Genomic DNA, 23,900 nt, shown 5'->3' with positions numbered 1-23,900 from the left:
AATAACAAAACACCACTCGGATTCAGATCAGGGAGGCCATTCCTCCCGATCACGCCTCTCCAGGTGTCACTGTCGATTTCCACGTGGGCGATGAAGTCCCCCAGCAGAACAATGGAGTCCCCGGGAGGGGCACTATCCAGCACCCCCAACAGGGACGCCAAGAAGGCCCCAGCCCGCCACCTCTCCCCGTGGGCCACTCCAGAGTAGAAGAGAGTCCAGCCCCTCTCGAGGAGATGGGTTCCAAAGCCCACGCTGTGCGTGGAGGCGAGCCCGACAATTTCTAGTCGATATCTCTCGACCTCCCGCACAAGCTCAGGCTCCTTCCCCCCCAGCGAGGTGACATTCCACGTCCCTAGAGCCAGCCTAAGCATCCGGGGATCGGACCGCCAAGGTCTCCACCTTCGTCTGCCGCCCAATCCTCTTTGCACTGGTCCCTCACGGTTCCCCTTGCAGGTGGTGGGCCCACTGGGGGATGGTCTCGCGTCTCTCGTTCGGGCTTGGCGCTCTCCGACGTGTCCCGACCCCAGGCCTGGCTCCAGGGTGGGATCCCGGCTCCGCCGTACCGGGCGGAGCTAAACATTGTAATAGTCATAATATCCGTCAAAAGAGAATTGCGCCGCTCAAGGTGGCAGCAGGTTGGAATAGCTCTGTTACTTTTGATTCTGATTTATTCTTTTTTGGGAACTATTCCTCTTGTGGTGGATACAGTTGATTTTTTTTTTTGGACTACTGTCCACCCCGGTGTCGGATGCTGTGCAGTTTGGAGGATGTTTCTTGATACTTTCTATTTTTGGACATTTGTTATGATGCATTGCCATGGCAACGGGGTTGTTTCTTACAACCGGGAGCAGCTGATTAATATCTCAAAAGCTCAAATAATACTTCAACTACAACCCCAAATCCCTGATGAGTTGAAAAGGAGATGCCGTGGATGCAAAGCAGGAGCTAACAGAAGAGAGAGAAGGAGGAAGTTCAAACCATCTCTTCCGTCGATTATGATGGGCAATGTGAGATCGTTGGGAAACAAGTTGGATGAACTCCAAGCCCTACAAAGGACCCAGCCAGAGTACCGGGCATGCAGTATCATGTGTTTTACTGAGACATGGCTGCAGGATCATATCGCCGACTCCAGCGTCTCTCTGCCGGGGTTTTTAACCATACGAGCAGACAGAGACTTAAAGAGGAGCGGCAAATGTAAAGGAGGTGGACTGGCAGTATTTGTGAACAACAGATGGTGTCATCCAGGACATGTTACTGTGAAGTGTCAACTCTGCAGTCCAGATATTGAACTGTTGGCAGTAAGTTTTCGTCCATATTATTTACCCAGAGAGTTCACCAGTGTTATTTTGGCAACAGTTTACGTTCCACCTTCCGCTGTTGCCGACACTGCATGTGATGCCATCAGCTCAGTTGTTGCTAAGCTACAGACACAAAACCCCAATGCTTTTGTGGCAATTTCTGGTGATTTTAACCATGATTCACTCTCTGCTACACTTCCAACGTTTCAACAGTTTGTCAGCTGCTCTACCAGAGAAAACAAAACATTGGATTTGTTTTATGCAAATGTCAAGGACTCATACATCTCTACAGCAAGACCTCCGCTAGCCAAATCAGATCACAATCTTGTTTTTCTCTGCTCGAAATATAAACCCCTTGTTCAGAGGCAACCTGTAAGAAAGAGGACTGAAAAAATTGTCACAGGAAGCTGAAGAAGCTCTGCAAGGTTGCTTTGAGGCTACAGACTGGGACGCACTGTGCCAGCCACATGGAGAGGACATCAATGCCATGACTGAGTGTGTAACCGACTATATAAACTTCTGTGTGGATAACATCATCCCCACCAGAACCGTGAGATGCTTCCCCAATAACAAACCTTGGATCACCAGTGACCTGAAGGACCTGCTTAACAAGAAAAAAAAAGCCTTCAGAGAGGGAGACAGAGAATTATTGAGGAGTTTACAGAAGCAACTTAAAGTCAAGATAAGAGACAGCAAGGAGGTGTACAAGAAGAAGCTGGAGAGCAAGCTCCAGCAAAACAATATCAGAGATGTGTGGACAGGGATGAAGAAGATCACAGGCTTCAAGCAGAAGGATGATCAGACCGATGGACGTCTGGACAGAGCCAATGAACTGAACATATTCTCTTCAATAGGTTCAGTTCAGAAAGAAGCTCAGCATCCTCCTCTCCTGCTCACAGCCAAACAGACATCCCACCCTCGTTTGACCCACAGGACCCACAGCTGTCCAGTAACACCTCACATTTTTTATCTTCCACCTCAGCCCTAGACCCTTCTACATGTTTGCCATCAACCATATCAGAAGATGCTGATGCTTCCTTTGCTTCCCCCTTCCACCTGTGTGTCTCAAGAAGTCAGGTGAAGAGACAACTGGAGAGACTGAATAGGAATAAGGCTGCAGGTCCAGATCATGTCAGCCCTAGAGTCCTGAAGGCCTGTGCAGAGCAGCTCTGTAGGATTCTGCAGCACCTCTTTAACCTTAGCCTGGCCCAGAAGAAGGTTCCGGTGTTGTGGAAGACCTCCTGTCTTGTTCCGGTACCAAAGAAAACTCACCCATCAGTCCTCAATGACTATAGACCTGTTGCCCTGACATCTCACATCATGAAGGTCCTAGAGAGACTCCTGTTGGCCCACCTGAGTAAGCAAACAGTAAACCATCAGGACCCCATTCAGTTTGCTTATCGCTGTGGAGTTGGAGTTGAAGATGCCATCATACACCTGCTTCAACAAACCCACTGTCATCTGGACAAAGCCAGCAGCACTGTGAGGATCATGTTCTTTGATTTCTCCAGTGCATTTAATACAATCCAACCTGATTTGCTTTGTCAGAAACTCCAGAAGACTCAGGTGGAGGCCTCAACAATCTCCTGGATTAAAGACTACCTGACAAACAAACCACAGTTTGTGAGACTGAAGGGTTGTGAGTCTAACCAGGTAGTCAGCAGCACAGGAGCACCACAGGGGACTGTACTCTCACCATTCCTTTTCACTCTGTACACCTCAGACTTCCAGTACAAGACAGACTCTTGTCATCTGCAGAAATACTCGGATGATTCTGCAGTCGTGGGGTGGATCAGAGATGGACAAGAAGCTGAGTACAGGAAGGTGGTGGACCGCTTTGTGGCATGGTGTGGAAACAATCATCTCATGTTGAACATGACTAAAACAAAGGAGATGATTGTAGATTTTAAGAGAAACAGGAATAAGTCAAACACTATTTCTATCATGGGAGAAGAAGTGGAGGTGGTGGAGGAGTATAAATACCTCGTTGTTCACCTGGACAACAGACTAGAGTGGAGATGCAACTGTGAAGCCATCTACAAGAAGGGAAAGAGCAGACTGTACTTCTTGAGGAAGCTTAGGTCCTTTGGTGTTTGCAGCAAGATGCTGCATATCTTCTATAAGTCTGTTGTGGAGAGTGTGATCTCTTCTACCATCATCTGCTGGGGAAGCATCAGAGCCAGGGACTTAAAAAAGCTCAACAAGCTGATAAAAAAGGCTGGCTCTGTTCTGGGGACTCCTCTGGAACCTCTGGAGATCATTGTGGAAAGACGGATTCTTCATAAAATGAAGAACATTATGGAGAACTCTGAGCATCCTCTTCATGAGACTGTCCTACAACAACAGAGTGTCTTCAGTCAGAGGCTTCTTCAGATCTGCTGTAAGACGGAGCGCTACAGGAGATCCTTCCTGCCCACAGCCATCAGCATATATATATATTGTTGATATGTTTTACATTTATTTTTTAACTAGCAATGTCCCTTATTTACTTATTTTTATGCTGACATCTTACAAGCACTGTATTGATGCTTAGATTGTCATGTTCATATTTTATTTGTTTCCATTTTTCTCCATTTTGATCAACAAGCACTAGATGGGCAGCGATACCTTTTTTGGTGCAAGGACACACAATTCTCAGACTCACATACCAGAACAATCTCAAGATTCTGATGCTGATCTGAGCGATGACGATGACCAAATAGAAGATCCTGCCTATCATCCTACACAGAGGAGACTTCAACCATAAGCCCACCACCACTCTGTACACAGTGTTCTCTGTACAAAACTGTGTTGTCACATAAACCATGATGCCATGAACCCAATGCAACTCTGCAGTATCTTCATCACATTATCTGAAGAAAGTACTCTGAATATTTCGTTTATGAAACATGTTTCACTTCTCTACAAAGCATGTTTAGCTTTACACCTATGATGGTCAGGGTGTTAAAGCCTAAGACAAGACAATTGTGTGAAACTGCCATTAGTAAGTAGAACAACTTAAAAAAAATTAACAGGAAATACAGCATTAGCTGAACATTTGCTGAAAGACAAACAGTGTGTTTAAATAGCCTTTGATTTCATTGAGAAGGAAACACCACTTTTGTCTTGTTTATACCACAGAACTAGAAGCATATTTTCATTGGCTGGTAGATGATGGGCCTTTTTTGAGCTACAGTATCAATAGCTCAGTCAGTATAAGTTTCAAAGTGTGTAGGATATAAAATGCAAAAGAACCACAACTCAGTTTTAATTTTCAATAAATTTCAGCATGATAACATGCTCAGGTTTATCACCCATATGCATCATTTAAGGTTTCAGCCATTTTAAAGTGACAGATACAACTATGTAGATGGCTGTTATCCAAAATATATTATTTCAGATGCTATCAGTCACTTACTTCTTCTCATAGAACAAAAAGTTTTGTTTAAGCACAGGTTATTAAAAGCCTACCCCCCAGAACATGTAATCTATGTTAAGATTTACTAAAATATAGGAATTAAAGTTGTTTCAAGATTCAACAAATTACTTGTACCCTTAACGATGAAGGATATGGGTTTCTAAATTAAACTTTATGTGTTATTTCCCATTTGCTTTCAAATACAATTATACTCCGAAAACACCAGGCACTCAAACAATTTTGATTAATAATAATTAGATCTTAAGGCCATTAGATTGTTTTTATAATTGTTTAAAGCTGAATGAAAATGAACATACAAATTGCAAAGACAAATTGCAAATTCTGAACGGCAAAACCCTAATCTCAGGAAAGGGATTATTAGTTTTACAAAATTGAGATTACAACAGGAATGGATCCATCCAAATAGCATTCCAGTCAATAAGAAGAATTTGCATAGCATTTAAAAATGTATTGAGAATCTTCTTCTTTAGACATACATTGAAGTTGACTTTTTGAGTTTATTTCTATAAGGCAGTGTGAACTGTGTACAGTCATCCACTTATTGATGAACTAAACTTTACAAATAGGCTTCTGTGTATTCTATGATATAAGGGCACACATATTTGTTCTATGGTATAACGGTACACATATTTTATTTGTTTTGAAATACCCGGTACAGGCCTGTGGGTTCGATACACACGTGTACCAAAGAAATGCAGTATTGTTTTACACCTGAACATGTAGAAAATTTCTGTATGGAACTTAATGCGCAATGCAATGCTCTGTAGCTCAATTTTAAAAAGTGACACCAAAGTAATATAGATAGGACATCCAGCTATCCCTAAGCTCGGCTATTTGAGAACATTAAATTTGTCATGCTGCTACAGCGGAGATAGAAAAACCCTTATACTGAATATAACCACACATAAAGCTGAATACAATCACAGATACTGGAGAACAATCAGTTGACTTCCATATGGCCACCTGTTACATCCAATCAGCCCTAAGTCCATACATCCTATAAAATGCAAGCCTGGGGAATCTCAGTTCTATACTTTCTACATTGTATTGTAGTTTTACAACATAATAAAACAAATATATTTCAGAATTAAGAAATATTTAGTTTATTGCTGACAGAAGTAAAAAAAATAATAAATAAATCATACATTTTTATTTACTTTTCTTGATTGCAGAGTACCAAAATCCTACAAACGAGTTTCTTTAAAACCCAAATCTATACCAAACCCTGATTTATGTGCACCATTACACCTTTAGTATTTTGTTTTGCAGTAGGAAAGTTATTTAACAGTGTTTTAGGAAATAAATACAGAATAAATGACACAACGAATAAAAGCTTGGGTTCCTGAATGTATGTTTATTTTATAAACCAGTTTCGATTTCTTTAAAAAGATTGTTCCACAACTAAAAGGATATAACTAAGACATAGCATCTTCTGTCTTTTAGAAGACACTTTTAGCACCAAATCAAACACTGTCATGCTCATTGAGTGGAACTTTGTGTCAGCTGTCTGCCTGCAGTGTGAAATGACGGATGTAAAGTGTAAATATTAGGGCACTCCAACCTGTTGCTCTCCCAACGCTCTCTTCAGTCTGTTCTGCCATTGCAGCGCCTGCATCACTATTGCCTCCCACCTTCTTTCCAGGTTGATTGACAACAGCTTCAGGGCCTCTTGGTGCTGCTCCGCATCTGGGCCAGCTTCAGCCATCAGGCTTGACTGTCCAAGTGGGATTGGAGATAAAAATGTGTGAGTACATGATTCTTGTCTTCCGTTACTCAACAAAGAAATTTACAGACTTAACAACATTAAATATGCTCTAATAGTGTTGAGATGTGCTACTGTGTTTTTTGATTTTCTAATGGAGAAATAAATTTATAAAGGACTAGTATTTTTAGAATTTTGTTTTCTGTGAACTAATTTTAAAAACTAACGTAAATGATAATGAATGAGTTTATTATTTAATAATGTATATCACTTAGGTTGTTTTACCTGCTTATGTCCTTGACCTGCATCTAGTTTGTGACTTTTTTCAAATAAGTGGTCTTTAAAATGTCTTCATGTTTTCTTTCACTCACCTGGCTCTGCTGCAGCAACTTCTGGCACAGTTTTAGAATAGAAGCCACTCCTCGTCGTCGGGTTTGAATCTCTGAACACAGGGACTATAGATGAACATGGAGTTGAAAGAAGACTAAATGAACATAAAGTCAGAGGAATTCAGCAAATTTCAAATATGTCATGACAAAACAATTGTTCTTAATTATTTATATAATTCCATAAACTGATACACTATTTTATTATCACAAAAGAGGTAGTACAAGCCCCAGGAATTGTGTATTAAAATGACGTTCCAGTGTTTGTCCTGTAATTCAATTTCTGACACCATTTTCTCATTGCAAGAAGGGGATAACAGCATGGAGTGTCCAGTAAAGTGATTTTCCATTAGATAGCTGCATGTGAAAAAGTGTGAGGATTAAAAATATTGATTGCTCAAAAACGTATGCTGTAACTCAATTTCAGTTATGAGCATCAACAAAATAATCAACATACTAATACAGAAAATTTTATTTAATTCCCTAAGAGCATAATTAATTTAGCATCAAGCAAAGCAAAAACCAATTTTTATATAATTGGATATATATATATAAAAATATATATATCAGGCATTAAGGGTTTAAAGCAATAAGATTACAGTGAAAGTAATAGCTTTTGGATTTTGTCGTTTGTTCTTTGTTGAGATGTTTCGAAAAAACAAATAATTACAATAATTCTATTCGATCATTCATTATTCAATTTATTTGTTGCCCAATGAATATTCTTCATTAGAAGTGAATTCAAAACATTTTCAAGAGTTATGACACAGGTGAAGCGGTAACCAACATCAAAATGAGCAAATAGTAATTGCATGTTCCATGGCATGACTAGTAGCACATACTAATTGCATTTACAAAACTATAATGAGAGTAGGGCGCAGTTGGTGGTGTAGGGGTTTTAGTGTGCGACCTATATACAGAGGCTTTGGTCCTTGACGTGGCTGTCCCGGGTTTGAGACGCAGCCCCGGCGACATTGCCCTCTCTCTCCGCCCCCATTTCCGGTCTAACTACTGTGAGAAAAATACTGGGAAAAATAAACGACACTAGTGCCGCAAAAATAATCTTTTAAAAAATAAAACTATAATGAGAGTGGTTAATATCATTTCTGAGCTGTTAATGCAGACGTGACTGCATATTTCCGGTCCCACAAGTGTCCTTTTATAACTAAATAAGATTCATAAATATTTTATATCAAAACCTTAATCGAAATTCAAAAACTTGCTGAGGGGTTCTTGGGAGTATACTTGTCTGGTCTACATGTGTGAATAGGATATCACGGCATTGTGGCAGAGAGGATGCCTGGTTTGTTAACTTCTAGATTCCACCTTTGTTTTTTTGGGATGATGTGGTTCTGTTGGCCTTGTCATTCCATAACTTCTGGCGAGAATTTGCATCCAAGTTAGTTAATGCCAGGGCGAGAATCAACTTCTTTAAGTCTGAGGCCATTGTTCTCAAACCGAAGAAGGGAGATTAATGCCTCCAGATCAGGGGTCTCTGCCTCAACAAGAGGAGTTTATGTATCTAGAAGTGTTGTTTATGAGTGATGGCTGGATAAGGAGGGAGATAGATAGATAGACAGGTCTTGCATCTGCAGCAATTCAGGCATTGCTTCGGTCTGTTGTGTTGAAAAACAAGATGAGATAGACAAAACTCCATATGTACCAGTCTGAATATGTTTCAACTCTCACCTAGAGTCAATAAATATGGATCAAAAATGAAATAATAAAATTCCAGGTACCACAAATGAAATTAACTCCCTCCATGCAGTGTAAGGTAAGGATAGAGCTCCTTATTCAATCCTTAGATGTCAAATGAGGAGCCCCGTGATCTGTGAGGGGTTCAAACTACAGCCACTGCTCCTCCACACAAAAGGAATCAGTTTTAGGTTTTCCAGGCATTTCCCATTTAAAAGGAGATTCAGAGGCAAACAGAAAACTTGGTGGAGAGACTTTGTATTGCTTGTCACCTGAGACCACTTTGGGACCCTCAAAATTAGTTATCCAATCTTGGATAAGCAGAAGCCAAAGGATGAATTGATAGATGGATAGATATATGTTAGAGTTAAAAAGCTGATAAACACAGACAAAAATAAGATGTATATACATTTTTCCAACAATATATTATAAAATCTACTACATAAGAATCTCAAATTATGATTTAAAATCCACACTGAAGTGGCCCCTACCAATACTAATCAATATCATCTCTGTCACTCTAGTTTGCCATTAATGGAACCTCACTATCAGCTTTTATCAATATAGAATAGAATAGAATAGAATAGAATACAATAGAATAGAATACAATAGAATAGAATAGAATAACCTTTATTGTCTCTCAGTGGGGGAATTCAGGTGTACCACAATCCAAACAGAACAAACCTAAGAACATAAGTACATGTTTAAAATAATTGACTAATTGTCTCACATCGATTCCCTATTTACATTGTGCTGAGTTATTAAGTTACAAATTTGTTTAGGCTGAATACTAACCTTTGTAAATTATGCCCAAAGCTGTGGCTTAACTATATAATGTCAACAAGCCTAAATGACAGTTTTCTTCTTAAACAATAATAAACTGATAATAGAGCCTTTTTGGAGTTTACCAGGTAGGTTGTTCTTAACTAGGGTTAGTAGTGTCAATTTCTGTTCTCTGCTCCCTACATATTACCAGTGACATGGCTGCATATTTCAAGCAAGAGCTGGACCATTTACAGTGCTGTCTAGAGGCTTCAGTCCTCAATGCAGCTGTCCCAGGTTTGAGCTGTGACCCCGGAGACCTGTGTTGCATATCTCCACCCCATTTTCTGTCTGCCTACTTTCAAAAGAAATAACAAAAATAAAGGCCACTAGTCTATTAGAATAACCTTTCTTACTATTCCTTATGGGCTGCACGGTGTCGCAGTTGGTAGCACTGTTGCCTTGCAGCAAGAAGGTCCTGGGTTCGATTCCCAGCCGGGGGTCTTTCTGCATGGAGTTTGCATGTTCTCCCCGTGCATGTGTGGGTTCTCACCGGGTACTCCGGCTTCCTCCCACAGTCCAAAGACATGCCTGTTAGGTTAATTGGTCACTCTAAATTGCCCTTAGGTGTATGAATGAGTGTGTTTGTGTGATGGACTGGTGACCTGTCCAGGGTGTACCCCACCTTTTGCCCATAGACTGCTGGAGATAGGCACCAGCTCCCCCGCAACCCACTATGGAATAAGCGGTAGAAAATGACTATTACTTATAGATGAGCTTTCATACACACACCATAATGATATCCTTTCAATAGAAGGTGTCCAATCTCAGATTGAGGATTGGACACCTCCTATTACACACTCTATCAGATAGACACCACAATGGTGACACATAGTCTACTGATAAATACTGAGGGAATGCATAACCCTTGCATGGGAATGCCAGATATAAAATTATGTGTGACCTTCTTTCGAGGCTGCTTCCTTGCTTTGATCATCAAGCGGATCCAGGACAAGAGCCTCAGCGCTGATCTCTGTAACCATTCCTGCCTTATTTAGATTAAAAAGTGTTAAATGTGTTATAGTACAGTTTGAGAGTCATTCCTTTAAGAGAATGTGTTGTAAACAGTTGTGACGCTTCTGGGGAACAAGGGCCAGGGGGACTTAGAGGCATCTAACTGCCAACACGGTGCAGTAGCTCAGACAAGTCCCACAAAAAATAACAAAAAAAGTTTCCATTTGATATTTCCTTGGGTGGAATGTTGAAAGAAATTCTAAAGAATTATCGGTAGTTTTTCCTAAAGCTATACAGTAATAAAAACTTCCTCTTTATGCTGTTGGGGATTTTTTACTCTAATATCTTATATGATGAGTAGTCTCTCTTGTTTTATGTAATCCACACCAGCAGCTGGAAAACAGTAGTTAACACAGCTTTTAGAGCAAAATTAATTGACATAGCTTCATAATATTAAAAGACGAACAGCATTATAGGACTCAAGTCAGTAAGATGATGCATTCAATGGGGATATGTCAGCTGCGAGCAGAGCCTTAAACCCCATGATTGGTAATTTAAAAATAAACTACCTGAATATAAAGGCTCTGCTTACTGTGATGTTAACTCGACAATTTATTAAAGTTGAAACCCGGTGTTTTTAGTGGGGTTTTTTTTGTTTTAAGTTATCAGATCCAAAACTACACTAACCTCTGGAGTTCAAAACTCACAACTCACAATGTTTTGATTGCCTGCTTTCCCATGATCCCAACCCAGCTCCTCATGTAAGCGGGTCTTTCGTCTGGCCCAGCAGCAAACAGGTGCTGAGATAGCAGCACAAATAACTGGTGCTTACTAAGCTCTAGCACCAGTTAGGTATTGAAACTGGTTTGGTTGAAAGGCCCCATGCAGAATTGAACGACACCACAGACTGATTATGCTTATTTTTATAATCAGTACACCACTGAACTTAAGTTATTATTTTCAGATCTGAGACTCTATTCAACAAGATAACAAGCCGTGAGTACAGGTCCTTCTCAAAATATTAGCATATTGTGATAAAGTTCATTATTTTCCATGTCATGATAAAAATTTAACATTCATATATTTTAGATTCATTGCACACTAACTGAAATATTTCAGGTCTTTTATTGTCTTAATACGGATGATTGTGGCATACAACTCATGAAAACCCAAAATTCCTATCTCACAAAATTAGCATATTTCATCCGACCAATAAAAGAAAAGTGTTTTTAATACAAAAAACGTCAACCTTCAAATAATCATGTACAGTTATGCACTCAATACTTGGTCGGGAATCCTTTTGCAGAAATGACTGCTTCAATGCGGCGTGGCATGGAGGCAATCAGCCTGTGGCACTGCTGAGGTCTTATGGAGGCCCAGGATGCTTCGATAGCGGCCTTTAACTCATCCAGAGTGTTGGGTCTTGAGTCTCTCAACGTTCTCTTCACAATATCCCACAGATTCTCTATGGGGTTCAGGTCAGGAGAGTTGGCAGGCCAATTGAGCACAGTGATACCATGGTCAGTAAACCATTTACCAGTGGTTTTGGCACTGTGAGCAGGTGCCAGGTCGTGCTGAAAAATGAAATCTTCATCTCCATAAAGCTTTTCAGCAGATGGAAGCATGAAGTGCTCCAAAATCTCCTGATAGCTAGCTGCATTGACCCTGCCCTTGATAAAACACAGTGGACCAACACCAGCAGCTGACACGGCACCCCAGACCATCACTGACTGTGGGTACTTGACACTGGACTTCTGGCATTTTGGCATTTCCTTCTCCCCAGTCTTCCTCCAGACTCTGGCACCTTGATTTCCGAATGACATGCAGAATTTGCTTTGCATTTAGACAATAACCAAAAATTATTATTTTGTCCTAGAACTTCTAGGATACAGATTATTATGTGTTCGTTATCTTAGCAGTGAAATTAATGTAGCGGTCTCTCATCAATTAAAGGAACAAAATATGAATGTTAATGTAAACTCTAATTCAGCACAAAGATCTGTGATCAGCAATAACAGCACATAAAATAAGTAAAAATACCAAGCAACCTACCCCCCCTACCCTGATTCTGCTTAATAAATGCAAATAGAAGAAAGAAACAAGGATTGGCAGAGCCTATTGTAAATTACTATATGCTGATTAGTTTTTCATTCTCAAAGGCCAGTGTGTGTGTGTTTGCACGTGTGAATATCTGTTCATACTAGTATGTGCACAAGCATTCCTAGATGTGTGTCTGTGTGTGTGTGTGTGTGTGTGTGTGCAAACATATATTTCTATGTGTGTTACAGAAACAAAGAGGGGAAAGCCTTACTCCTGAGCAGCGGGACCAAACACATCCAAGCCCCAAACTATTTATGGTAATCCTGCCCGCTCACTGAAAAGCACTTTTTACATTTTCCTTACATTTTCCAATAAATATTAAACACTGTTACAGTGAAATGGAATTCTGTTTCCTGTCCATGTCTCTCTGTACATACTTTCTTACTCAGCTTTCACTCTCTCTGACACACACACACACACAGCACTACTTCTGTCATTCCTCTCCTCCTCCTCCTCCTCATCTTCTTTAGTTTAGCATATTTGTGGCTTGGCTGCTTGTCTAAACAGGAGATAGGGATGCAGAATACTGCAGACAGGATCAAGAGGACAAGCCCAGTCTGTATTTGAGAGTGTGTTTGTCAGATGGCAAACAAATTTATTCAAAACAGGAGGTATGTATTACGTTGAAGGAGACAACTTTAAAACAACAACAAAATGAGTGAATGATATTGCATTGCATCAGATGACTGCTGCAGGCCGCAGAGAGGGAAGGCAAAGATAAATTTAGCTAGATTACAGTTGCAACAATAATTCAACTTTTTTATGAGGAACATGGTTGTTCCTACTGATGCACTTATATTATCAAAGAATCAAGCACATGGTTTAAATACAACTTCAGATTACCAACAACACTTGTTTAATTTAATGCAAACAAATCCCAAAAACCAAACATTGTTGCTTTCCAAAAAAATCTAAATCCATCTAATACCTTAATTAATTAAGTCTTTTTTTATTATTCGGTTGTAGGTTTGTTGATCATGGAGTTTCTGCAAAAGTTGATTTTAGCCAGATCTGAGACCTTAACAAAACAACAAGCAGTGAGTATTAGGCCACTTTTTACAACAATAATATTAATAACAATCTTGCATCTTGGATTTAAAACTATTGGTTTGTCTTGTCACTTGATGACATCATTCAATGGCAGTCAATAATAAATCAACAAGCTTAAACTATCATCACAACATCACTGTGCTTGGCATTTGGTGGTTAGGTGTTTGTTAAGTGTATAAAGTGCTGATATGCTGTGCTAAGTAGGTAGGTTAAAATATAGCTCTGTTCAGTTTTGACATATGTCTTATCTTTCAACCAACAGTTGTTTATACATTAACAAACCCATGTAACTAACATGTTAATATGCCAGCAAATGCAATCAACATGCTATTGGAGGTACTCGTACACGTCATCTCCCGCTTTATCCGGAACCGAGTCGCAGGGGGCTGCAGACTTAGTAGAGAAACCCAGATTTCCCTCTCCCCAGACACCTCCCTCAGCTCCTACGGGGGGAGCCCAAAGCATTACCAGGCCAGCTGAGAAACATAGTCCCTCCAGCGTGTCCAGGCCTCTCCTGGTGGGACGTGCCTGGAACACCTCCCAGGGAGGCGTCCAGGAGACATCCGATACCGATGCCTGAGGCACAACTGACTCCCTCTCGATGTGGAGGAGCAGCGGGTTTACTCCGAGGTCTTCCCGGATGGCAGATCTCCTCACCCTATCTCCTGTGGAGGAAGCTCATTTCAGCTGCATGTATCCAGGATCAAAGTTTATGCCCATAGGAACGTAGACCTACCGCTAAATCGAGAACTTCTCTTTTCGGCTCAGCTCCCTCTTCACCACAATGGACAGGCACGGCTTCCTTATTACTGTGGCAAATCGTACTGATCAGTCTGTCGATCTCCCACTCCATTCTCCCCTCACTCATGAACAAGGCAGAGATACATGAACTCCTCCACTGGAGGCAGGAGGTCCCCTCCAACCTGAAGAGGGCAACCCACCCTTTTCGGGTCGAGAACCATGCCCTTGGACTTGGAGCAGCTGATCCCCATCCCATCCACTTTACACTTGGCTGTGAGCCCCCACATTGTCTAGCTGTAGGGCTTGGCTAGAGAGGGCCGGCAGGACCACGTCATCTGCAAAAAGGAGACGAAATCCACTGGTTCCCAAACCAGACCCCCTTCGGTCCTTGGCTCCGCCTAGAATTCCTGTCCATAAAAGTTATGAACAGAACCGGTGACACAGGGCAGCCCTGCCAGAGTCCAACATGCACTGGGAACGGGTACGACGGCAATGCAGACCAAACTCCTGCTCCGCTTGTACAGAGACCGGATGACCCTTAATAAAGGGGCCCCGACTCCATACTCCTGGAGTGCCTCCCAAAGGGCACAACGAGGGTCACGATCGAAAGCTTTCTCCAGGTACACAAAACTTATGTGGACCAGTTGGGCAAACTCCTATGAACCCTCGAGCACCCTGTAGAGGGTATAGAGCTGGTGGAGTTTTCCAAGGCTGGGACAAAAACTACACTGCCACTCCTTAATTCGAGGGTCGACTATCGGCTGGACTCTCCTCTCCAGTACCCTGGCATAGGTCTTACCAGGAAGGTTGAGTGTGATCCCCCTGTAGTTGGAACACACCTTCCCTTCCACCTTCTTGTGAAGGGGGACCATCATCCTGGTCCGCCAGTCCAGAGGCACCGTCCCCAACTGCCATGCAACATTAAGGAGGCGTGTCAGCCAAGACAACCCCATAACATCCAGAGACTTGAGATACTGAGGGCACATCTCATCCACAGCTCAAACACTGCTTCCCTCTGCTGAGGTGCCGGACAGTTTGCCAGAATCGCTATGACGGAGCCGGTAGTCCTTCTCCATGGCCCCGGTTTTTGCCTCTACTACAGTCCAGGCCACAGCAACTTGGCTTCACGGTATCCATCGGCTGCGTCAGGAGTGCCACAAGCCAACCACAGCCGGTAGGACTCCTTCTTCAGCTTGACGGCATCCCTTACTGCCCGTGTCCACCACCCGGTTTGAGGATTGCAGCCATGACAGGCACCACAGACCTTACGGCCAAAGCTACGGGAGGCAAAATCCACAATAGAGAACATAGTACACTCGGACTCTTTCTCTCCAACCTCCCCCCGACTCTGGTCAAAGCTCTCTTGGAGGTGGGAGTTGAATACATCCCTGGCCAAGGGCTCCGCCAGACATTACCAGCCGACCCTCAGTATACACTTGGGCCTGACAAGTCTGTCCAGCTTCCTCCACTTCCAGCGGATTCAACTCATCACCAGGTAGTGATCGGTAGACAGCTCCCCCCCTCTCTTCACCCGAGTGTCCAAGACATGATTACAAAGTCGATCATCAGCCTCCTGCCTTTGGTGTTCTGGTGCCAAGTACATTGATGAACACCCTTATGCTTGAACATGGTGTTCATTATGGACAGTATGTGACTGGCACAGATGTCCAATAACGAAAAACCACTTGGGTTCAGATTGGGGACTCCATTCCTCCCAATCATACCCCTCTAGGTGTCACTGGGACACCAAGAATCAGGAGTACTCGGCCCGTAGGCCGAAACAACAGGCAGAGACCTCTCTCTGACCTGAAGGCGCAGGAATGCAACCCTCTCATCCAGGTTAAACCGCAACATGAGACGGCTGAGCTGGGGGGCGACAACCAAACCCACCCCAGCTCACCGCCTCTCCCCACAGGCCACTCCAGAGTAGAAGAGAGTCCAGCCTCTCACGAGGAGCTGGGTTCCAGAGCCCACGCTGTGTGTGGAGGTGAGCCCAACTATTTTTATTTATTTATTTTTTTTGACAGTTGGCAGACAGGAAAGAGGGGTAGAGAAAGGGGGAGACATTCGGCAAATGTCGCCGGGTCCGGGACTCCATTTCGAGGACTGTAGCCTTTGTAATTGGTCGCGCGCTTAACCCTGACACCATCAGCACCGCGCCCTGAGCCCGACTATTTTTAGCCGATATCTCTCAACCTCCCGCAAAAGCTCAGGCTCTCAGTGAGGTGACATTCCACGTCCCTAGAGCCAGTCCACTTTCGTCCGCTGCCCGATCCTCTTTGCACCGTCCCTCGTGGTTTACCCTGCACGTGGTGGGCCTACTGGGGGATATTATTGGAGGTGTTGTACCATAATCTTTATTGCCATATTTGATTAAATTTGGCGAGAAAATAATTTGTACTAAAAAGGTATATCCATTTACAAGATCCAACCAGAAGCCAGCGAAGCCTACAATCACTTCAAACATGTCAGAGGAGATCATAGACAATTGTGAAACACTCTACCTGGACCTGAAAAGAGCCACATTTATTGAGCCACCTGTGAACGTTCTTTTTAAAACAACACAGCCTTCTGGTCAGAGTACAGGAAATTAGGGCTCAATTTGCAAGTTTCCATTCATACAGGAAGAAAAATAGTCTGTTCCAAGTCTGGTGATTTTTTCCACTGATCCCTAATTTTGCTTTCCATTTCTTTAGATCGATCTAGTCTGACTGGGCCTATATTGACCCAGAGAGCTCTACAAACCCAGTAGGACCAAAGCTTGATTAAAAGCACTCCTCCTAAGCTGGCTGAAAAACCATAGAACAGTATAAGGATTGGGATGAGAGAAGGCTGAGGCTCACAGAAAGTACAAAAATGACTGAGGCAAGTGGACAGAAAAAGAACTACACTTCTTACAAAAAGTAAGGGATATTCGGCTTTCAAGTGAAATTTCAGGATGAACCTAAATTGTACTATAGCCTTTATAGATTAACTTAACGTGACCTTCTCTAAACTTTTGAATGCACATGTCCAACTGTTCAATGTTCAATGTTCAATACTTTTTGCACAACTTGCTGTTCTGTAACAAGCAGCCTAACAGTAAAATTCACAAGAGCTCTTTATTCCATGAGTAGACCAATAAAGTTCCTGGTTTAATCAGACTTGGTATTAACAGTCTTCCTCATGATGCTATTTACATTTTGACATCATGAGACCAAGACCATATATAACAATTGATCACCAGCACCCTGCCATTGTGAGACTTAAAACATGATGTATTCAGATGGAACTCAGAGTGTCACAGAGTGTCATCAGCAGGTTGCAACAGAGATACCAAATTATGATGAAGGCCACTCAAATAAAGGCACATTTAAATGAGGTGAGAGGCACCCAAGTGTCATGTCAGACTATTCAAAACTGTTTACATCAGCTTGGTCTGTGTGCTAGATAACCTGCAAGGGTACCTGACCACACCACCAGGCACAGACATCATAGTCTTGGACAGGCCCGGGGCATTTATGCTGGACGAGGGATCAGTTGGCCTTGGCGCTGTTCTTTGATGAAAGCAGATTCACGCTGAGCAGAAATGATTGACACCAATGATGTTGGAGACGTCAAGGAGTTATCACCAGACCAGCCTTTGGTGGTGGGGGTGTTACAGTGTGGGCAGTTGTGTCTAGGCAGTACAGCACTACCCTAAACTTTGTGAATGGTACAGTGAAAAGCCCATACTACAGTCATTGTTCCCCTGCATGAACAACAATGGCCTAATTTTATCTTCATAGTCGACAATGTTCCATCTCATCGACATCGCGTAATCAGGGAACGGCTGCTGGAGACTGGGGTGCCTTGAATGTTGTGGCCTGCACTTTCTCCTGACCTGAATCCCATAGAAAACCTTCAGGATCAGTTGAGTCTCCATCTAGAGGCTTGTAATTCTGTACCCCAGAACCACAATTCAAGTACAAAACTAAAGTGACAGACAAAACACAAAGACCCCAAAAAACTGTTTAAAAGGTGGTTAGTTTACAATATACTTACAAAAACAGTGGTGGTTGAATGTGTTGCGGAAATTCCTTTAAATGTGTTTATAGTCAAATTATACTAATGAAAGTAGGAGGCTGTAAAATGAAGAACTTTGTGTCATTAAAAGAACAAATAATAAAATTGTAAAAAATCTATATAAAAAAAGCTTTGGGTTGATTGAAGTCTACGTGAATTTAGATAGTATTTCTGTTATGTTGGCCGCCTGTAATTCCAATTAAAAAATGTTTAGTTCGTTCAAATTGTATTTTGTTATACTTCTGATAGGGATGGGTACCGAATTTGTTACTTTTATAGGTACCGACCAAATTCCGTTGGTACTACCGAGTACCTATTCATGTAAGATCAAACGGTACCATGTTTTGGTACCTAAACGCATCATTCTGACACTGAGGGAGTCGAAGTGTGGTCAAATTCCGTGCTGGACCTAAACACAGCATTGCACACACAAGAACATAATGACGTCAGTAGCCACTGGTACAGTCAACAATGGAAAGCGTTCGATAATACGGCTTCCTGAACAGAGTCCTCGCCTGGTGAACCGTCTGAATGGCTTCTACTGCAGACATGACAAGAAGCCATTCACACCTCAAACCATCTCCTCCACATCCCATTCAGGAACAAATTCTTCCCATAAAGCTACCAACCCCCTACCTTCAGATCATCTGCCTGCACTTAAGATCTCCGAGGAAGATGTAAATAGGCTCTTTCAGCGCATGAAGACAAAGAAAGCTGGAGGACCTGATAACATCTCCCCATCATGCCTGAAAGCCTGTGCAAATCAACTCACTCCGATCTTCACAAGGATCTTCAACAAATCACTGGAGAAATGAGAGGTCCCCTCCAGTCTCAAATGATCCACCATCATCCTGGTTCCCAAGAAACCCACCATCCAAGGATTAAATGACTAGAGGCCTGTAGCCCTGACGTCTGTGGTCATGAAATCCTTTGAGCGGCTGGTGTTGAAGCACCTGAAAGACATTACCGGCCCACTGCTGGACCCCTTGCAATTTGCTTACCAAGCAAACAGGTCAGCAGATAATGCTGTTAACTTAGGTCTACACTTCATCCTGCAACACCTCGACCGTCCAGGGACATATGCCAGGATCCTGTTTGTAGACTTCAGCTCGGCCTTCAACACCACCATACCAGACATCCTCCACCAGAAGGTCACCCAGCTCAACGTCCCAGCCTCCACCTGTCAGTGGATCAACAGCTTCCTGATGGACCGACAGCAGCAGGTGAGACTGGGGAGCATCTTCTCCTGAACCAGATAAATAAGTACTGGTGCCCCCCAGGGGTGTGTTCTATCCCCACTCCTCTTCTCCCTGTACATAAATGACTGCACCTCAGCGGACTCATCCGTGAAACTCCTTAAGTTTGCAGATGACACCACTGTCATTGGTCTGATCCAGGACGGTGATGAGTCTGCATACAGACACCAGGTGGATCGGCTGGTACACTGGTGCGGTCAGAACTACCTTGAACTCAGCCCACTCAAGGCTGTGGAAATGGTGGTGGACTTTCGGAGAACACCACCCCCATACACCCCCCTCACAATCCTCAACAACACTGTATCGGCCGTGGACCACTTCAGGTTCTTAGGAACCACCATCTCTGAGGACCTGAGATGGTCCTCACACATAGACACTTCGAAAGAAGGCCCAGCAGAGACTGTACTTCCTGAGGCAACTCAAGAAGTTCAACCTTCCACAGGAGCTGTTGGTCATCTTCTACACTGCCATCAGTCAATCTGTCCTGTCTTCATCCATCTCAGTGTGGTTTGGCTCATCCACAAAACAGGACAGGTCCAGACTGCAACGAATAATCAGGAATGCAGAGAGAATAATCAGGGCTGACCTTCCCTCCATCCAGGAGTACAAAACAACAGCATACAGATGTTACAAATGCATATTTTTTTTTTTTAATATATGTGTATATTGTACATTGTAAATATGTATATTCTGTAATGCAAAAACAAAACCAAAGAGCAAAGTGTACCGGAGTCAAATTCCTTGTTTGTATGTACGAACTTGGCAATAAAGCTGATTCTGATTCAGTAAAGGGAAGCGCTCCCGGAGTACGGCCCGTTCTGATGTCACATCCTCCTTGCAGTTGGCTGTGCATAGCTGGAGTAAACGGCGGACCGATTCAACACAAAATCCGATCAACACCTTATGTAAATCTTCCCATATTCATTGGCAAGTTACTTTACAAAATGATTGTTCAGACCGGTTGGGTAAAGTCATCAACTTTATTGCTTAAGTTCATTTTTAATGCCGGTTGTGTTGCGGCATCACTTCTGCATTCGCGAACGGAAGTCCAGAACACAGTTAGTTATTTTTACACATTTATGTTCATAAACTTAGTTACGGTCATAAATTATGACTAATATTTGTTTGTGGCAAATGTTTTAAGGGTCCTTAATTATTCGGCTGCATTCTATGGGATCATGGAATTGTTTTGGGATGTTTTGACCCTGTTTAAATATTAATGCTGCTAATGTTTGTGGCAATGTCATTGAAACGCCCATGGCATGCACGCTTTCTCTTAACTTTATGCTATTGAATGTATTTTTGTTGAATTAATTGAATCTAGCTGCGCAGCTTATTTTGAATACAATGACCAATGATGAATTATTAAATTAATTCTGAATCATTTGGAATTCTGAATTATTGTAATTTATGGATGTACTGAATGCAATTTAGAAATGTTACCGGTAACCTAATGTATTACTTTTCCAGATGCTAATTTTGACCTTGTTTATAGGCCAGGTTTTTTTTGGACTCCCTGAACCTCTTCTAGAGTGGCGAGCTGGTAGGATTATTTACTTTTCCCTTTCGATTCCGGACATTGGACACTGTGAGAGTCCTGTTTTTACCAAAAGTAACTTAACTAAGAGAACATGGACAATAGCTGAACTATCTTTCATATTTTTTGGTTGAATTTTAACCACGAACTGAACCTTTTTGAACTGAAAAGGATGCAAAAGTCAAATTATTATTGCATTTGAATTACTTGATACTTGTCAAATGTAATCTTGTCTTGACACACTTATCTGGTGTCTATCTAATTATTTATTTGTTGTAACTTAAGTTAAATATGTATTTCTGAATCAGGTGAGCATTTTTCTTTGGTTGTCTTGTTCCATCCCAGGCTCCTATGATGAACTTAATTTTCTGTTGTCAGTTTTGTTAATATCCTTGCGATAACTGGTCCATACCAGAAAGTAACCAATACAATCGTAAAAGTGTTGCAGTGTTACACAAGGCCAGCAGCAGAATGACTTCTAATCTGCGGAAGCACCTGGTTAAGCACCAGATTTTACTCAAGGTTGAAGAGTGCACAATTTTCTTCATCCTCTAATATACGGCTACAACTCCTGCATATGACACTGTTAGAACGCCTGCATCCATTAGGGATTTGTCGTCTCCAACCAGCAACATGGCTGGGTTTTAATTTGTGCATTATTATGAAACAACTGAGATGTTACAATACAAACAGCTGGATGCCGATTTGATATATTCATTAAAATTTATATATTGAGAAATAAATATGTTAAATTGAAAAAAAATATATTTTATTCTTAAACAAACTACGATATATTACCACATAAACACACACAAAAGTACTGAAAACTGGTAATGTTGAGTACCAGTATCGATTCCCAGGTACCTGGTATCGGTACCGAATTGGTTCAAATGTGAAAGGTACCCATCCTTACTTCTGGACTGTCATTATTTTTGCATTAAACGACTCTTTAAATAGATAGTACTGGCTATCTACAGTATCAAATGTATTCATTACCAATAGTGTTCTATTTGAAACAGCCAATAAAAAAGGTCACATTTTAAGAGTAACCAGAGAAAGACATAATCTCAACAAGAAAAAATTGAGGGATACATTTTCCCTATTGGTATATTACTTTCATATATCAGTGAACATACATTTGCATCTGCTGGTTATTCTGTCATGGTGCATGTTGAGGTAGGACCCAAATGCAGTGCGTAGTGGATTTGATGAGAAGGATTTAATGAAGAGCAAACTTACAGTTTGACCAGGTACAGGAACTCAGGCAGGTGAATAACAGAAAAACAACAGAAGCATGGATTCAGGTAGCAATCAGGGTAACAGGAGGAACAAGTGGCAAACAATGAAAACCAGAAAGCTTAAATACTGAGTGAAGGGTAGGATGAACCAATTAACTGAAAGAAGAACTAATCAGGAGGGATATGGAACAGCTGGTGACCAGCAATGCAGGAGCACTAAGGTAGAGGTTAATTAACCTGATTGAGCAGGGAGTGCAGGAAGAAAACAGGGACATGTCTATGGAACAGAAGATGAAAACAGTGAAAATAAAATAGGGAACATGGCCAAGGGGAAACAAGGTCTATAAGGAAATATAAACTAAAACAACACAAGAATCAAGGAAGTAACAAAACTAAACAGAATGAATCTAAATAAACCTGAATGAACAGAAAAGCACCTGGCTGAGCAGAAAGTAAATAAACACAAAAAAACAGACAGATCCTGACAGCATCACCCTCTGGTTGCAGACTAAAATAAACTCTGAATGAACTGTGTCTAGTTGATCAAAACATTAGTTATTTTTTTCTTAGTAAATGCCATCTTTAATTTGTTATTACATATGCAGGTATTTTCAGATCTGTGTGAATGGCTTTTAATAATTGAATAACAAGTTATGTTTATTTCCTCATTTACTTTCTTTTTCTGTTCTATCATTTTTCTGACTGTCACTCAACATCCTCCAGCAGGAAGGGAGCAACTTAGGATACAGACAAAACAAAGAAGATTCTCATCTTTCCTGATTCCACCTCCAACCCTCCACATCCTCAGCCACTTCTATATCTCTCACTTAAATCTTTCTCCCAAAAGTGAAATCCTCTTAAGTCTCCTTTACCTGCTCATCACAATAATCTAATTACTGAAACCAGCCGTGAAGAGAGGGGTGGCTAGATGGAAAGAGGAAAGAAAAAAAAAAGCATAGACCTAGGAAGGGGAGATTGACAAAGCTGTTGTTTTGTCAGTGTTGGGTATAATTTCAAGGAAAAAGGTTACAAATATTTAGAAGAAATGGACAAACTCAACACAAAACATTGACACAAAATGATTATAACAACTTGACACAAAGCCAACTATATTTGGTTTAAAAGCCATATGAAATATTTGAAGGAAAAATAATAAATAAATATTTAGCCCCAGAAACTAGCCAAATGTTATGTCACTTACAACAAAGGGGACATACAGTATCATGCAAAATCCACTTTTTTAGCCTTAAAATGCAATCTGTTGTGTGGTTGGAGTTGGTAGGAGTGCAGGAAAGTTGAATTTAGTCTCTCCAGGTGTTGCAAATATCTTTACATTCTGTTTGGGTCATATTTTTCAGTCCGTTCAGTCATTGGTACAGTTTTTCCAACTTTTACTTTGCCAGCTTTCCCGACCTCCACACCGGGTTCCCCGAGGGTCCTCTAGGCTCCACCGATCAGATTCCTTGTGGCTGACCTCCAGACAGGGTTCCCCTAGGGTCCTCTACACTTCACTGGCCTTCAGATCTCCTTCTAAACTGCCGCCGGCCTCCAAGGCATCTTCTCAGCCGCCACTAGCCTCCAAGACTCCTTCTCAGTCACCGCAGGCCTCCTAGACTCCTTCTCAAGGGTCAAGGGCCGCCAAGGTCAAAATACCTCTAT

At 41.8% G+C, this 23,900-nt stretch overlaps 1 protein-coding gene across 3 annotated transcripts in view; it reads right to left on the bottom strand.

Annotated features, from left to right (window-relative positions):
• Positions 1-23,900, bottom strand: part of akap6 (A kinase (PRKA) anchor protein 6) — a 490,689-nt gene that overhangs the window by 56,876 nt on the left and 409,913 nt on the right. For all 3 annotated transcript variants that reach the window (XM_047392958.1, XM_047392960.1, XM_047392959.1), the window contains 2 exons: positions 6,790-6,873; positions 6,278-6,430 (listed from right to left, as the gene is read on the bottom strand). In XM_047392958.1, coding sequence (XP_047248914.1) covers positions 6,278-6,430; positions 6,790-6,873 — 237 coding nt within the window. The remainder of the gene's footprint in view (positions 1-6,277; positions 6,431-6,789; positions 6,874-23,900) is intronic.

The sequence above is a fragment of the Girardinichthys multiradiatus genome, chromosome 19, assembly GCF_021462225.1.
Source record: "Girardinichthys multiradiatus isolate DD_20200921_A chromosome 19, DD_fGirMul_XY1, whole genome shotgun sequence".
Lineage (NCBI taxonomy): Eukaryota > Metazoa > Chordata > Actinopteri > Cyprinodontiformes > Goodeidae > Girardinichthys > Girardinichthys multiradiatus.
This window is presented reverse-complemented; position numbering and strand designations above follow the sequence as displayed.